The sequence below is a fragment of the Cibotium barometz genome, chromosome 46 (assembly GCF_041138505.1).
Source record: "Cibotium barometz isolate CiBa-2024 chromosome 46, ASM4113850v1, whole genome shotgun sequence".
Taxonomy (NCBI): Eukaryota; Viridiplantae; Streptophyta; class Polypodiopsida; order Cyatheales; family Cibotiaceae; genus Cibotium; species Cibotium barometz.
Window position 1 is genome coordinate 26942326 of NC_141091.1, and position 16562 is coordinate 26958887.

The 16562-nt window shown below is 37.4% G+C and overlaps 1 protein-coding gene across 1 annotated transcript; it reads right to left on the reverse strand.

Annotated features, from left to right (window-relative positions):
* Positions 1-881: 881 nt before the first annotated feature.
* On the reverse strand, positions 882-4227 carry LOC147612076 (7-deoxyloganetin glucosyltransferase-like). Its single transcript, XM_086783936.1, has 4 exons — positions 3678-4227; positions 2948-2999; positions 2149-2528; positions 882-1767 (listed from the first exon to the last, which is right to left on the reverse strand). The coding sequence occupies exons 1-4, from the start codon at positions 4146-4148 to the stop codon at positions 1042-1044; spliced, it is 1629 nt and encodes a 542-aa protein (XP_086640062.1). The 5' UTR covers positions 4149-4227; the 3' UTR covers positions 882-1041.
* Between the last annotated feature and the right edge of the window lie 12335 nt (positions 4228-16562).

The following is a 16562-nucleotide window of genomic DNA, read 5'->3' on the forward strand; positions in this document are numbered from 1 at the left end:
TGGTATCCCCTCCTATTCAAGGGAATACCACAAGATCTAGGTTAGTGGCTTGCATCTCATCGACGTCTTGATGTGTTGGCCTGGGTGGGAGGGAAAGAGCTCATGTGATAAGAAAATCTGCCAAACCCTCTCACTAATGAGATAAGCTAGCTGGCGTATTTCCATATGGCTAGAGGTGGAGCCATGGGAACAAATTTAAAATGAAAGAGGAGTCCCAGATAGTTATTGATGAGCCAAAAGAACTTTTAGAATTGACTGAACCCCATGCATTTGCATCATTAATGGCAGTGGGGTAATGCGGTAAGCCACACTCCAACATCCAAATGCCAGGGTGATTAAAGTCTAGTAGAGGAAAAAGAACGCAAAAAACTGGTCTAGGATTTGTACAGAGAAAGCGCAGTAAAGTTTATGAGGACATGTATAGTCCATCTCAGACGAATCAATTTGTGCTTGGTGGAAGTACAGTGCCAATGAAGCTTGAAGGTTTGGGCTAGAAACGGCTGTAAGTTATCAAGAAGAACAGGTGGTCAAAATTCTAGAGCACACACCTTCTATATAGTTGCAGAAGATTGAAATACACCAGAAAGGCTATTGACACAATGCCAAGTGTTGGCGGGCTTTTCTGGCTCACGGAGGCAACAGATGATAGTGCGCCACCATCATGACTAGATGCTCTTGATACTATCTTGTAATTGTTTTCTTGTAACCGCCCTTGTAACCACCCAAGAGGCTAATGGGTATTGGTATCAAAAGATAGACTTTCACGAATTGTGCAGAGAGAGATTGAGAGAGCAAGGGAGATAGAGTGATGGCATGTGTGAGTAAGAGTACTATTTGTTCTGGATATGTATCCATGCTCTCATGAGATGATGATCTCTAACTATGATCTTTGTTTTGAAAGAAAATTTTAGGGCTAATGATTTTATAGAGGAAGAAAAAGTAATACATTGTTCAATTATCAATTGAAGTATATCAATATGGATCAAGTCACCTAAACTATTCAAAAAATATTTACAAAATTTAAACTTTTAAAGCTAAAGCTCAAGTGGTGTGAGAGACTTGGTTGTGGTTTTTGAGCATCTTCATGATGCAATCAAGTGTCACACGAGAAGAACCCCCATGTTGTATAGAGCTCTTGGCTAGTGCACTCCACTCTTGGGCTCTCTTCCTCAAATTTTTCCCTATGTCACCAACTAAGAGCTCTTTTGTCGTCTTGGAAATATCCTTGGCAAGAGCAATACCTTCATCAAGGCTTTTCTCCAACCTCAATGCAACCTTCCACTTTTCCACAAGCCACTTGCAAATAAGAGGTTGATCTGATATATAAGGATATCCCAAAATAGGGATCCCCATGCATAGAGCCTCCAAAGAGGAGTTCCAACCACAATGACTAAGAAATCCTCCTATAGAGGAGTGTTTGAGAATGAGGGCTTGCGGTGCCCAATCCATGACAAGTCCTTTGCCTTTAACTCGTTCTATAAAGCTTGGTGGAAGGTCTTTGTTAGGCTCTCCATTTTTGGGGTGACCTGGAAGTGCCCAAATGAAAGGTTGTCCAGAAATTTCCAAGCCCAAGGCTAGCTCTTTAAGATGAGATGGTGGGAGACGTAAGAGACTACCAAATGCCACATAGATAACACTCTTAGGTTCTTGAACATCTAGCCATTGGAGACATTTTCTTTCCACCTCATCTTTAACCAAGTCATCTTCCCTTAGCTTCTCATCTTTTTCACCAGCTTGTAAGTGGTTTGTAGTTTCGTCTTCACCATCCTAAAAAACACAATTTCATGTGTTAGACTTATTGAAAATTTTAAAAATTTTCTCTAACTTTCAAAATCATCATCCAAAAAACACAATTCAAGTGTTAGGACTTATTGAAATATTTTTTTTTCTCTCTCTCAAAGTTAATTTAATCATCTTAGAAACAGTTTCACAAATGCTTAAAGTTTTTGAAGATTATGTCCATTTATTAATAATTAGAGATTATACTAATAATCAAATTTAGAATGTATGGGTTATATCACATATTGATCTTTGGAGAAAACCCTACTTTTAATATTTCTTGATCATTCTTAGGGTTAAAGGTGTCTCAAAGGAAATTTAAATCAAAATCATAAACTTTCTTCTAAACAAATACTTTTATTCTCTTACTTTTTTGTCAAATATAGTGTTTTCCTTCATGATTTCATCTTCCAATAAATGTAATGGACCAATGGGATGGACATTGATGCCTTCAAATCTCATGGAAGTGATCACCGATTCTTCCAAGTCGTTGAATGAGTTGATTAGCAACATATCAGCTTCTCGAGCACTTTTGATGTGATCCACAAAGAAGTAGAAAAGAAGGTCGGAAGAGTCTTCTATTTGCAAGAATGTGGGAAAGTTTTTACGGTCCAAGTCAAAAAGCCCAGGGATTGAGATCCTCTCATCCCCTACACCAGTAGCTCGATGATACATAGGAGGCCTTCCAGGAAAGTTTGGTATCATGTTGTCAACATCATTGTCGATCAATGGTGACCGATTACTAGGTGCTACACCAGAAAATAATCAACCAAAAAACGACAATATTTGTGCATGTTGCATGTCCAAAACTTCAATTATACTACAAGTAATGTTATATTAATGTTCAATGACTACTATCTTATAATAATACTAGAATAAATTTTAAGTTTTCACAAGAAGAGAGAGAGAGAGAGTGAGAGGATGTTACATAGTGAAACCTTTACCATGGCACACATTACTTTTAAAAAAAGGAGAAATCTAGAAAGTAAATTTGAAAAATGGAATGATCTACAAAGAACATTGAAGGTTATATGCACAAAAAAAGGATATCCTTAAAATCAAGCATATTTATAGAAGTACTACTAAAGTAATGCCTAACTTAATTTTAAAGTCTAAGCTTGAATTACTCTTCAAGTTTGTTAAAGAATCTTAGACTTAGAATACTCACCTTTGAAGGGCAATTTTCCCGAGGAGATAAGTTGTTGTGCATGCAAGTAAACCTAATCAACCAATGCTCAAAAATTCAAGTCAATTTAGAAAAGTGATTTATAACCATTGAGCATACTACAATACAATCTAGGAAAATATCTAAGCAACCATTTTGATTTTAGTAAGTAAACAAGACTTTTTTTTAAAAGCATTCCTATTTGCGAGGTATGCCAATGCATCTTGAGTTCGATCCTTAACATCTAAAATAATTTTTAACGTGAATCTAAAAGCTCTATCATGTGAGGAAAAGATGAAAATTGGGTTTTTGAGAAAATGTGCCTTTACATGCTTCATCTTGCCATGGAGACTTCCCCTATAACTATAAAGAGCTAGGAATAAAATATCCTATTCTAAGTCAAAGGTCCAAGATTAGAACATGGCACCTATAATAAATAAGGGGGTTTAGAGACCAATGCCCTAAGTCTCAGACCTACACTCTAAAAATAGAGATTGATGGGAAAGACTTGTTCCTGAGCTGGGGGCTCCCAAAACTCCCATTTTATAAAGGAAGAGGGGGTGGTAGGTCTTGGAATTGCTACCTAAAATAGGGTGGGCAAGGAAGAGGGGGTGGTGGATCTTGGAATTGCTACCTAAAATATAGGGTGGGCAAGGATATGGCTTAACATCCATGAGACTTAGCAGCATATGCTAAGACTTCATTGATCTTTCCAAAGGAAATTTGATTGCACCTGACATTCAGCCGCCTGGGTGACCCAAAAAGCAAGTCGAGGGACTCCAAGCTCGTTGGCGACATCTTGCGTCCAGGTCAGGTAAGTATCAGAAAGCACGCATGCAACGGGGCCCGTGCTTAGCACTTGTTGGAGGTGCGGCGCAAAAGCAAGGGGCAGCGTGTCTTGGAAGGATGAAAGGAGAGCACGCCACGCATCCCATGAGACGTCCAGATCTGAGGGCAGCCCATCAGAGATGGTGAGAACTCGGATCCACTGATCATCATGGACGCTGCCGGCCAAGAGCTTCGAGAGGGGAGAGCGATTACGTTCGGTGCTAACCAGAGTCACCCTGCACCCGAGGGAGGTGAGGGCTCTACAAAGTTGCACAACGGGAGTGATATGGCCAAACAAGGGAAGTGGGATGGCGAGTATGTGAGGACGCGAACACGCAGGTGAAGGCAAGGCGGCATCATCTAAATTTTGCTCCATCTCTTGAGTGTGTGTGCGCGCGCGCGAGAGAGAGAGAGAGAGAGAGAGAGAGAGCGCGCGCGCGGGTGAGAGAGCTGAGCTGCCTTTGACTATGTGGGTTTGAATGGGTGAGAGCTGACCTGCCTATGACTATGCTTTATCACTCATTATTTACACCCCCCCTCCTTTTACGCTCCCCCCAAAAAAAAAACTTTCCACCTCCCCTCCCTTTCCCTAAAAAAAGAAAAAAAGAAAAAAGAGAAACTTTCCACCTTATCTTGAGGCTTCATCACTCATTATTTACACCCCCTCCCCCCTCTCCAAAAAAAGTATCCACCTTTCCGATGTTGACGAGAACGTTATTTAGAGCGGTTCCATGGTCCCACTTTTTGAAGCCCATCAAAGAGTAATAGTGGGCTTCCATTAGTGGCCAAGTTATAAATCTATTTAAAACTAATATGACCATTATTTCTTGTGGTGGAGAGTTGGTACGATTCCTTTTTCAAAAATTCCAAGAACCAGCCCTAGCTTGCGAGCCTTTTTTTTAATTGATGATACGTGGTTCCATGGTTTTTAAAGTTTGATTCTGTTTGTGAAACTTTTGAGAAATATTAAAGAGAAAAAGGTCGTTTGAATATAGAGACATGGTACCATTTTTGCTCGAATAGTTTTTTTGAGTGCTTGGAGCCCATGATTGTAACAAGGTTTTGAATGAAGAGTCTTGTGTCATGATCGATTGATAACACAATAATACATATGTGTGTGTGTATATATAATACAATACATAACTAATATAACCACAATTTCTTATGGGTGAAGAGTTGTTACACTTTCTCTTCCAAAAATTCCAATAACCAACAAGGAATGTGACCTTCCTTACAAGCTTTCTTTGGTTTTGAAGTTTAATTATGTTTGTGAAACTTTCGAACAATATTAGAGAGCAAAAGGTCATTTAAATACAAAGACATAATGTTATGTATGCTTGAATTATTTTTTTTGAGTGCTCGATGATGGAATCTAGGGTTAGAGTTTGAGAAAGAAGGATTAAGGTGGATAACTATGGTGTTTAGTAATGGTGGTACAGCATAAATAAGAGAGAGGTTAAGAAGCGTTTAGTGCTAACAAGATGTGTTCATGATTAACACAAAGAAAGAATGGCACAAGAGAGAATGACCAAAAGTGAGTTGATTTCCATTACCCCATGGGCTCTATTTATAGGCGCCAAGATACATGAGATGAAACTCAAATTTACCAAAATGAAATGACATGAAATGTGATGCTTGAACCTTAGTCCACACTATTTCTAACACTCCCCCTCAAATGATTATCCATCACTTTAAGAGAAATGTATGTGGATGAACCCATGGCATCTTTGGCTTTAGGTTTTACCACCCTTCTCTTCTCGGCTTATTTGGCATGCCCCATGAGCATCTTTGGCTTTTAGGTTTTACCAAAATGGCCATAGTGATTAAAGGTATATCAGATAGATTTACTAAGCTCTACTTGTCTTGATTCCCATATAATCAAGTAAGTATAACCTACAATAATACCACTTTGTTGGGACCGAGAGGTGAAGTTTCTAATATATCATATGATACCTCACCATTGTCTAGGAGACAAAGTTCTAGCTTTGTTCTAGAAGGATCAAGTGTATCTCATGTTAAAGAGGCTTGATGGTTAGTAAGAGGATTGAATCAACGCAATGTAGAAAGGTGAGAACTCCACTTTGAAGAGGGTTTCATGGTCACTTGAATTTTTTTGTAAAAAAAATAACATTACCAAGTCAAAATAGATATGTTGGGAAAGTCACATACAAAACCAAGGTCAAATTTTTCCTCTAGATCATGGGAACCAGGTTAGATCAGCAGGTAAAAAGTACATAATATTACAATTCTTATTTTTAAGTATTCAAAACATGGAATAGGATGACTCTAACATGGGTTTTAATGATAGGAGGAGTGTTCCATATGTATGTCCATATAAGGGTAGTCCTTCTAGTATATATGTGTCCATATGTATGTCTATATGAGTGTAGTCCTTCTAGTATAGTCCTTCTATATGAGTGTAGTCCTTCTAGTATATCTCAATAGGGAAGCCCATTTGTATGTCCATATAAGGGTAGTCCTTCTAGTATATATGTGTCCATATGTATGTCTATATGAGTGTAGTCCTTCTAGTATAGTCCTTCTATATGAGTGTAGTCCTTCTAGTATATCTCAATAGGGAAGCCCATTTGGAATGGCTCAAAGTCAAATGCAATTTACATAGATAGTTTCCACCAAAAATTTCAAGCAACTACTAGCAAGAATAGTACCTAATTGAGGTCAGATGAAGTATCTAGTGTAACAAGTAATATTGCACTGATGGTGAAAACCCCACTTTCATGAGGAGTTCATGATCAAGTAAAATTTATTATTAAACAATTAATATCAATAGGTGGAAGTCGATAAATTGAACAAACTCTCAATCTTGTAAATGGATTACTATATGTTGTAACAACAAGCTCTAAGAGTTGTAGTTCAAACTTTTTGGTATATGTGGACCCAAAAATTGTTTGGGATGACCACAAGTCTTAATCGTGAAAAGTGTCTCGCATGTGTATCCATATGGGGCGAGATCTACTACTAATTATGGATAGGTGAACACATATGACTAAACACATATAACATAGGTCAAAGTAGAAATCCAAGCTTCCTAATCCCAACAATTAACATGAAGTTTTACATAATAAACTACTTTGTTACTTTGTCGAAGACATCAATAGGTAAGTGGATAAGCAAATAATGAATTAAGTGGATAGGTCTTATCCTGATTTAGGTGGGCACTGACACATTCATTTGAACAAATTTAGCTTCCCTCTCTTTTCCAACTTGAAAACAAAAACCATCGTGTAAACACACATACACACACATAGACATATACACATACATATATAAAGATTCACACACACACACACACACACACACACACACACACACACACACACACACACACACTGTGTGTGTGTGTGTGTAAGCCTATATATAAATATAAAAATAAATATTTTTTAAGTTATTTATATTTATACTTAGAAGTCTTTATGTAGATAATTCTTGCTAAATTTTTAATAGAATAATTTAAATTAAAAGAGTAATTTTTTAAATAGGCATTCGTTAAGCTTGATGACAAAAATACTTCATAATGTGTATTTTATATGTTTATTCAAGTTTTATAAAAACTTTAGATTTAGGGTGAGACACCTGAGTTGTGGTAGAATCGCCTATTACACATATTTTCATTCATTATATTTGATTTAATTACACAACTATGGAGAGTTTATTTTTTCTTTTTAACCTCTTGGGTCAACATATGAATGCAAGTAAAGCTTGATTTACATTTGTCACTTGTATCAAGTTAGATTTTTTGTCTTGGTCCTAGTTAGTGTTTTTGATCTTGGTCCTAGTTCGGGGGCCGTGACTTCGTTTGTCCAAGTCGTATTATGTAATTCAAAGTAGATCATCTTAATTTCTCAATATCTTGTTTCCCAATTCAAGAATATATATTTTTTAATAGATTGAATCTCTCAAGTTATTACAACAAAGGAAAATGAGAGAAAAGAAAATATATCTACCAATTTCTTTTCTTGAGAATATTTATAATTCACTTGTGCTTCTTAGTACACCCCTTGTGATGGAGATGCTCGAGAGATTCACTTAAAAAATATTTTAGTCTACTACGTGGGTTCATCACAAGAGGGGTTTCAAAACCAAGATTTTGAGAAAATTTTACATAAAGGGGTTTTTAATGGCACTTTTAAAAAGGTCGTAAGTTTGTATAGAAAAAGGAGTCATTTTATTAAATCAAAATTTACAAAAATGGGTTTTTTAAATACCCCTTGAATGCACATTGTATGGAGGTTTTCTTAAAAGTCCACCCCCTGAGTGAAGGGGGGGGGGGGGAGTTGATGGAGGGGCTTAATTCAAACTCATATCCTGGCAAGTAGAGCTCCCAACCCTACCAGAAGGCTATTGACCCCAGCCCATCACCACCATTGTCAATCTGATATGAGCCATAATTTGTGAGGAATCTATTAAGAGGAAAGAAAGCATACCTTCATACAACACTTCATAACGTGTAGTTTATATGTTTATTCAAATTTTATAAAAACTTTAGATTTAGGGTGAGACCTGAGTTGTGATAGAGTCGCCTATTACACATATTTTCACTCATTATATTTGATTTAATTACACAACTATGGAGAGTTTATTTTTTCTTTTTAAACCTCTTGGGCCAACATATGAATGCAAGTAAAGCTTGATTTAAATTTGTCACTTGTATCAAGTTAGATTTTTTGTCTTGGTCCTAGTTAGTGTTTTTGATCTTGGTCCTAGTTAGGGGGCCGTGACTTCGTTTGTCCAAGTCGTATTATGTAATTCAAAGTAGATCATCTTAATTTCTCAATATCTTGTTTCCCAATTCAAAAATATATAATTTTTTAATAGATTGAATCTCTCAAGTTATTACAACAAAGGAAAATATATCTACCAATTTCTTTTCTTGAGAATATTTATAATTCACTTGTCACAGTGCTTCTTAGTACACCCCTTGTGATGGAGATGCTCGAGAGATTCACTTAAAAAATATTTTAGTCTACTACGTGGGTTCATTACAAGAGGGGTTTCAAAACCAAGATTTTGAGAAAATTTTACATAAAGAGGTTTTTAATGGCACTTTTAAAAAGGTCGTAAGTTTGTATAGAAAAAGGAGTCATTTTATTAAATCAAAATTTACAAAAACGGGTTTTTTTAAATACCCCTTGAATGCACATTGTATGGAGGTTTTCTTAAAAGTCCACCCCCTGAGTGAAGGTGGGGGGGGGGAGTTGATGGAGGGGCTTAATTCAAACTCATATCGTGGCAGGTAGAGCTCCCAACCCTACCAGAAGGCTATTGACCCCAGCCCATCACCACCATTGTCAATCTGATATGAGCCATAATTTCCCCATAATTTGTGAGGAATCTATTAAGAGGAAAGAAAGCATACCTTCATACAACACAAAAATATTTATAGGGAAGAAGCCAAAGATGTTTGTAGTGTCTATTAAAAAACAAAAATCCTTTTGGACCTATCAAAATGAATGCAAGTGCTCAAAAGAAAGCAAGACTTCGTAGTATTGAAATTTAAACAAATACTGAGATTTTCATTATAATATGTAATTATTCAACCTTGAAAAAAAAGAGAGGCAATATTGAATTCTATGTAGGATTTTAAAATCTTTTTATATGTTATTTTCTATTATTACGAAAATGAATACAAGATATTGGTTTATATAAGTATGTATACTTCTTCTTCTTAGAACTTTGGGTGTAAGCGAACATGATATTAAGGTCCATAATAATATGGTAATATCCAAATTTGCAAGGCTTGAGAGAACGATATTATTTTGGGGGGTTAATACAATGTCAAGGTAAGCTTAGCTATGGGCCTCACGATATTATTTTTAATGCTTTAATATGCTTGCAAAGCATGCAAAACTATTCAATTTGGAAATGTAAATGTACCTAAAAGGAAATTTAACACTTTACGAAAGACCATTTTCACTATTTAAAATTGTTCATTTACAAAATGTTATTCTACAATTATAGATTTCTACTCTTTATAAGAAGTAATATTTTATACTTCTCCTATGTTGTTCATAGAGTGTGTTGTATCTTGATGCTTTTGCAGTCTAATGAAACTCTATGCATCTTTCATTTGTTCAAGTGCTCATGCCTTGTTTAATGTCTCCTTGGAATAATTGAGGCTTGAAAATGGTCACTTAAGGACTTGTATGTCCTTGATCATTTTTTACTAGCCATGTATTGTGAATTCCCTTTGCAAGTTTGTCACCTTAGCCTTCATATTTTCTTTAGTTTGACACTTAATGATGTAAACTATTTCTTTCTCCTTGCATCCCTTCAAGGGTGAATGCCTTATGGAAGGTTTCTCAGTGCTTTCAAACATGGTGATTTGCAATAGCTTCTCCATATAGTATTGATTTCTCATTAGTGGATTGGTTAGGCAATGGTGTATATATTTGTATTAAGTCAACAAATTTATATACTTGCTATAGTGGTTTTTTATTTTTTTTGAAATAATTACTTCTTGCATTGGCAAAGTGTTACTTGTACGGCTTGTAGGCAAATTACCATATGAATTTCTTTACCGTTACTACCATTGTAGATTCCTCGTATTTGTGATTGAACTTGTCCATGGTTATTAAAGAACTTTGATGGTTTCTACAAAGACGTCAAGGGACATATTAGATCCATAATATAGAAACTCAATATGTTTGGCATTTTCCCCTTATGGATTCTAGATTATTTGTGTCTTTTACCGTGCCTTCTATGGTATATCTTGTCAAATGTCTCTTTAAGTATGAATATTACCTTTGTTAAGATAGTTGTCCCTTATGCCTTGCGACATGTGATAATGCATATGATAGTTCCAAGGGAAATGTCTACTTGTGATGCCATGATCTACTGATAGCCTTGTATTGATGCTTTAAATAGTGTAGTGTGTTTGTTGCTCTAGTCGTATGATTGATCATAGTGATTTTTGTGATAAGGTTTGCACCTAAGTTGTAAGTCTCTTGAGGTTAACATTGATAAATTGTGCCATCATGGACTTTTTGCCAATACCCATTTTGTTGGTCTTCTTATAAAGAGTGGAAATCCATTTTGTTTGCTGGAAACATGCACTAGCACAGTGAGTGCTCTCACGTCTGGTTAATACCCATTTTGTTGGCCTTGAAGTATTTCCTCTTCTCAATCTAGTGTGATAATGTTGGCTCATTCTTGAGGTGTTGATCCCTTGAGTTTAACATTGATAAAATGCGTTCTTTGCACCAATACATATCTCGTTGAACTTAAAACATCCTTTCTCTTCAAGCTAGTGTTAAAATGTTGCAATGCTTATTAATTAGCAAACAATTATATCTATTGATTGAAACTTGTCTTGGAGCTTTCCATTGTAAAGAAAAAAAGTATGCTTACACTTTATGTGTATATAATGATCATTTCCTGTTGATAAATGCTCGTGTCTTAAGATAATGCATTGTTGGGTTGCCACAATTTTGTCTCCAACAAAGGGGTGTATGTTTTAGGTCAAAGATGCACGTGAATGTGCTAGAAATATGTCAAAATAGAATCTCAGATGTGGTCAAGAAAACCCAATCAAACAAATGTCTTTGACTTCATAGGCATTATTCAAAAATTTAAGCACACAATGCACAGTTTAGAAGTAGGCCTTGTCAACCTCTATACCAAAAACCTCAATTGTTGATGCTGGATATCCTCTCTCTTAAGCAAGAATGGATCATGGATTTGGCACAAAATACATGGATAATGATCCACGTTTTGTTGATACATCGGGAGAGCCTTAACCTCCCTTAGAGGTGAAGACGAGACTGCTGAGCTTGTGGACCTTTTTGACTACGATGTGAAGAAGCCTTAAACTGTAGAGAGAGTGGAAGAGCAACAATAGACTACAACAAAGGGCAAGGGCTCTAAGGAGGATGCAGAAGATAAAGAGCGTGAAAAAGAGAACAAGGAGTGTTCTCTCTTTTTAAAAAAAAAATAAAAAATAAAAAATAAAATAAAAGTTGGACGATTTTTATTACATGAGGGTCTCGCATACCCTTCTTACAACAAACACACACACCTATGGGTTTAGGAGGTACAAGGTAGCACTATATTTATTGTTTGTGCCATAGCTAGATTTATTTTGTAATTTTTGCTTCTTTTTTCTCATAATCATGAACCATTTGGTCGTTTTTCTAAAAACATGATTGTAGTGTTTTTTAAGCAACAAATTTTTTATTGTTAGTGCAATTGTAAATGATTTTGTTTTAATGTAGCATTAATATAATTTACTCTAAGTACTGTTACTTTGTCCGAGAAAAATCTTTAGCTATAAACATGCTAAACATGTATTAGTGATTTTTTTTGGTGTTAATAAGGAGAATTGTGATTCTTAAAAATATATATATATATTTTTATGAATGTGGAGGTGGTTTTTAAAACAGAGCACAAAACTCTTCAAAAATATCTATTTTTTGGAGTTTTGAAAAATGATTTATTGAGTATTTTCATAATTTTGTAGAATTTATAAAATTTATTTGGTATTTGATTGTATATAATTATTTAAAAGTGTGTAAAATGCTTGTAATTTTAAGATTAATGAAAAATTGGGTAGCTTCTCCAAAATGTGCCCTCCTGACTCAAGGCATGTTTTAGATGACTTGCTGTTATATAAGCCAATAAGCTAGTAAGCCAACTAGCCTGCAATTAGACATGTGAGTAAGATGATAAGCCAATACTCACAAGCTACCAAGTCTGCCATCCAATAAGCCCACAAGTCCTTAAAACAATAAGCCCACAATCTAGAAAGTTTGGCAAGCTAATAATCTCACAAGCCCACAATCTAGCAAGTTGAAAATCCATTAAGCCCACGAGCCCATAAGCTTGCAAGCCGACGAGGTTACAAGCCTAAAAGCCTACAAGTCTGCAAGCACATAGTTGCTATACTATGTTGATCTATTGGCTTTTGAAATAGCTTGCTTATGGGCTTACACACTTATCAACTTGCCAGTTTCTAGGCTTTCTAAGATTGCGGGCTTATGGACTTCCTAGTTTGTAAAATTTTTGGCTTGTGAGATTATTTTATTGCCTGCTTATAGATTTCAAGCCTATGGGCTTTGGTCTTACAAGCTTATAGGCTTGTGGGATTACCATCTTGTGAAACTGTAATCTCACAAGTCTTACCAGCTTGTAGACTTATATGCTTACGAGATTATGTGCTTAGAGGCTTAAAGGTTTATAGACTTGTAGACTTGCTTGTGGGCCTACTAGCTTACAAATTCTTAGAATTGTTGGTTTGAGGACTTGCACGATGGCATGCTTACTAACTTGTAAGATTATTGGATTAAATAATTCCTTGTGAACTTGTTAGCTTGCAAATTTACCATCTTAGTTGTAGATGGCTTAAAGGTCCTTGCTTTTGGGCGGGCAAATGTGGAGGCGATGGGCCATTAGGGTTAGGGTTTAGGGGCTAGGTGTGGAAGAGCCCCTTAACCCTAGATTTTTGTATTTAAAGACCCTTTTGGGATGAAAAGGAGGAATTTAGAGGGAGTGAACTTTGTCTTTAGCTTTTCATTTTTGCTTAATGTTTCCTCCTCTTGTTTAGTTGTCTTCGTCTTGTTTAGCAAGTGAGTAGTGTGGTGTAGCCTCTCTTCCCCTCCCTTTCTCTTCCCTCCTTCATTGGGAATTCCTCTTGCTCCGTTTTTCACTTATGAGAGAGTGAGGAAGTGTGGTACAACTAGTGGTGAGTTTTGCTTTGTTTAATGTTTATTTGTTCTTCATTTTAGAGAGTGATGGTGGAACTCAAGAAATCATCTACAGCTCTAGAGCAAAATTTGGCGATCACGGTGGTTGGAAGGAATTCCATCTTCCTCCCCCACCCCCCCCCTTTTGTCCTCCATCAATCTCTTAAAGCACTTGGCTGTAAGGAACAGGTGAAGCTACACATTGTCTTGGCTTGGTTATAGGAGGCAACCCTTTCCTCCTTACGGTCATTCCAAATCCCCTTGGGAGTAGCTCTCAATAACCCTTATTGGCCAGACAGCCCCTTGCTGGCCTTAAGAAGGCAACCAGTCAAAGAAATCAATCTTGGGTTGTGGGACAACTTGCTCAAGCTGAAGAGCTCATGTGTGTTAGTGCATACACCATGGGGAACCATGGCAGGCTACAGCAGCAAGAAGCAAGCAGGAGAGGCAAAATCCCCCTTTGTGGGAAGCAAGTAGGAAGAAGAGACCTCCTTTGTGTTTGTAAACACAGTATGATGAAAAGGGCAAGGAGCATTCAAAGGCATGTTTTAGTGTTTTTAAACAGTAATGGGGATTTTCTTGCAAGCAGTGGCACCAGAAGGGCGGGTTGGCCAGCCCAAGGCATACATGGAAGCCACCATGGGTAGCAACCTCGGCCCATCAACACCTAACAGCTCTCTACTCTGCTCCTGCTTTTCCAAGCACCAGCGTGGACTCACCCAGCACCATTGTTGCAGCCTCGTTGAGCCCCCTTAACCCTAACCCTAATGGCCCCTAGCCTCCACATTTACCTGCCCAAAACATAAAAAAGTGCCCCAACAAGGACCTTTTAGCCCGTCTACATTAGTAGCTTGCTAGGTTATCGGCTTACTAGCTTGTCTATTATCAGTTTGTAAGCTTGTGGGATTACCAACTTGCTCTAGTAGTTTGTGGTATTTCTAGCTTACAAACTAAAGCATCTTGCAAACTTGTGAGGTTATGTGCCTATAGTTAGGTCTGTATTTATACCAACTTGTGGATTTGTGAGCTTGCCAGCTTATGGCTTCTAAACTTTTCCACTTGCAAGCTTGTTAGCTTATTAGTTTATAGACGTCTTCCCTTCATCAAGCCTTATTGGCTTGTGAACTCTTGGGCTTGCCCACTTGTGGAATTGCAAACTTACCCTCTTGTAGGCCTATGCACATAGTGAGCTATAAACTTATAGGCTAAGGAAATTATCAACTTGTGGACTTGCAAACTTCCCGGCTTGTGAGTTAATAGACCTCTCAGATATTTGGCTTGCTTGATTATGGGCTTGCGTGTTTACTAGTGGTGGGGACTTGGACCTAATTTGGCCGAAGGGACCAGTTGGCTAGGGTTGGCAGTCCATACAACTATAAATAGAACCCTAAGGTCATGTATTCATTATTCACTCATGAGAGTCATCTAAGGCACACTACGGAGCTCTTCCACCCATTGAAGGGCATGGCCTATGCAAGTACTTCAGTAATATGAAATTTGGTGTTGCTCTTGTGTAAACTCAGTTGTTGTTTTGACATGGTATCAAAGCACAGGCTACAGGCTTTGATGATAGCTTTGTCTCTGCGGGAGTGTTGCAAAGTGGATCTACAGCAAGATTGTTGTGGTTTTGTGGCTAGATGGATCTCAGCTCTTCTCTTTGTGTTGGGAGGCAAGGATGCTTGTGTTTAGATCTGCCTTGAACAAAGCTTCAATGTGTTGTTTTGATTTGCCTTGAACAAGGCTTCAATTTTGTTGATACATACAGACGTCATAGAGAATCATTTGTTTTCTTATGATGGGCTGGCTTTGCCAGCAAGGCTTTTGGCAATGGGGATCCTCACCTACTATGGCTCTTTATGGACGTAAAGTTTGCCTTAGTGGTAATATTGCAAATTAGGCAGGTTTGCATGGATGGAAGTAGCTTACGTGTTGTAGCGCAGGGCATCGAGATGTGGGATTGGACACAACGTAATGTGGAGTTGTAAAGGCAAACGCTATAAACACATGGGATCCAAGGCAATAGAGTTGTATTTTTCTTGTGTAGCACAATGTTTTAAGCCAAGCAAGGCACAATTTTGGTTGGCCAGGATGTAGGAGCAAGGCACAGTCATGTGTAACAAGGTGGCTGAACTTACATGGAGGTTAGTTTTTTTGTTTTCGCTTTGGGCCGTGGACACAAAAATGTTGATTGAATTGTTGTGAATTGATAGGCCTATGATGGGTTTTGTGCAAGAGTTGCATGGCTTATATTTTAGGCTTGAGGGGTCGTCCATACGTGTGCACAATGGAGTGATAAAGCATTGGCACAGCAAGTGTGATAGGTTGCATTTTTCTTTATGTGGTTTGGCTTGAGCGCCTATCTTTAGTTTTTTTGATGCCTAAAGTAACTAAAGTTCACACAAAGTGGCTCTTTCACATGAGTGAGCAGTCTTTTAGAGCATGTTCCCATGTAGTTTCAAGTTTGGTGCTAGTTAGAGGCTAGAAGAATTTACATGGGCATATTGCATTTTGGAAGACTTTCGCAACATGCCTTGGAGTCCAAAACTATGACGGGTAGTCTTAAATCAAGCCTTGAGGGTGTTCATGTGGGAGTATCATCGAAAATTTTGGTATAGTTGCCAATTGGTGCTAGTCGAGCATCGATGGCAAAGTCTTCTAAGGCATCCCCAGGGCAGGGGAGAAGTTCAATGCTTGATTGGCTAGCAACAATGGAATGTCTACCTTGAGCTAATAAGAATATGTCTCCAACTCAATGAGGATTTCCAAGAATGGTTAGAAGTTTTGGTTGATCAAAAAAATATGTGGGAACTTAAGAATGGTTAGAAATTTTGTACATGTGGCCATGCCTAGGGAGCGTGAGAGAGATAGTATAAGTTCAATTGTATGGAATATCTCCAAAGTTGCGTCCAAATTCAATGGAACTAGGGATGCGCACAGACATGTAGAGACATTCAAACAAGTGAGTTGGTAGTGAAAGACGTCCTACTAAGATTAGAGCATTTGGCTGCACCCTTGGGCATTTTGCCTACTAAATGGTTTCAAACCCTAGAGTAGGAGAGAAAGGCTACTTATGAGGATCTAAAGCAATCCTT

Bases quoted from the DNA above. Each gene is read 5' to 3' on its own strand.
- LOC147612076 (XM_086783936.1), bottom strand. From the start codon at position 4,148: ATGGAGCAAAATTTAGATGATGCCGCCTTGCCTTCACCTGCGTGTTCG. The intron at 3,000-3,677 runs GTGCAATCAAAT...TTGGTTGATTAG, and splicing joins CCCAGGCGGCTGAATGTCAG to GTTTACTTGCATGCACAACA. The intron at 1,768-2,148 runs GTAAGAGAATAA...TGTGTTTTTTAG, and splicing joins ACACTATATTTGACAAAAAA to GATGGTGAAGACGAAACTAC.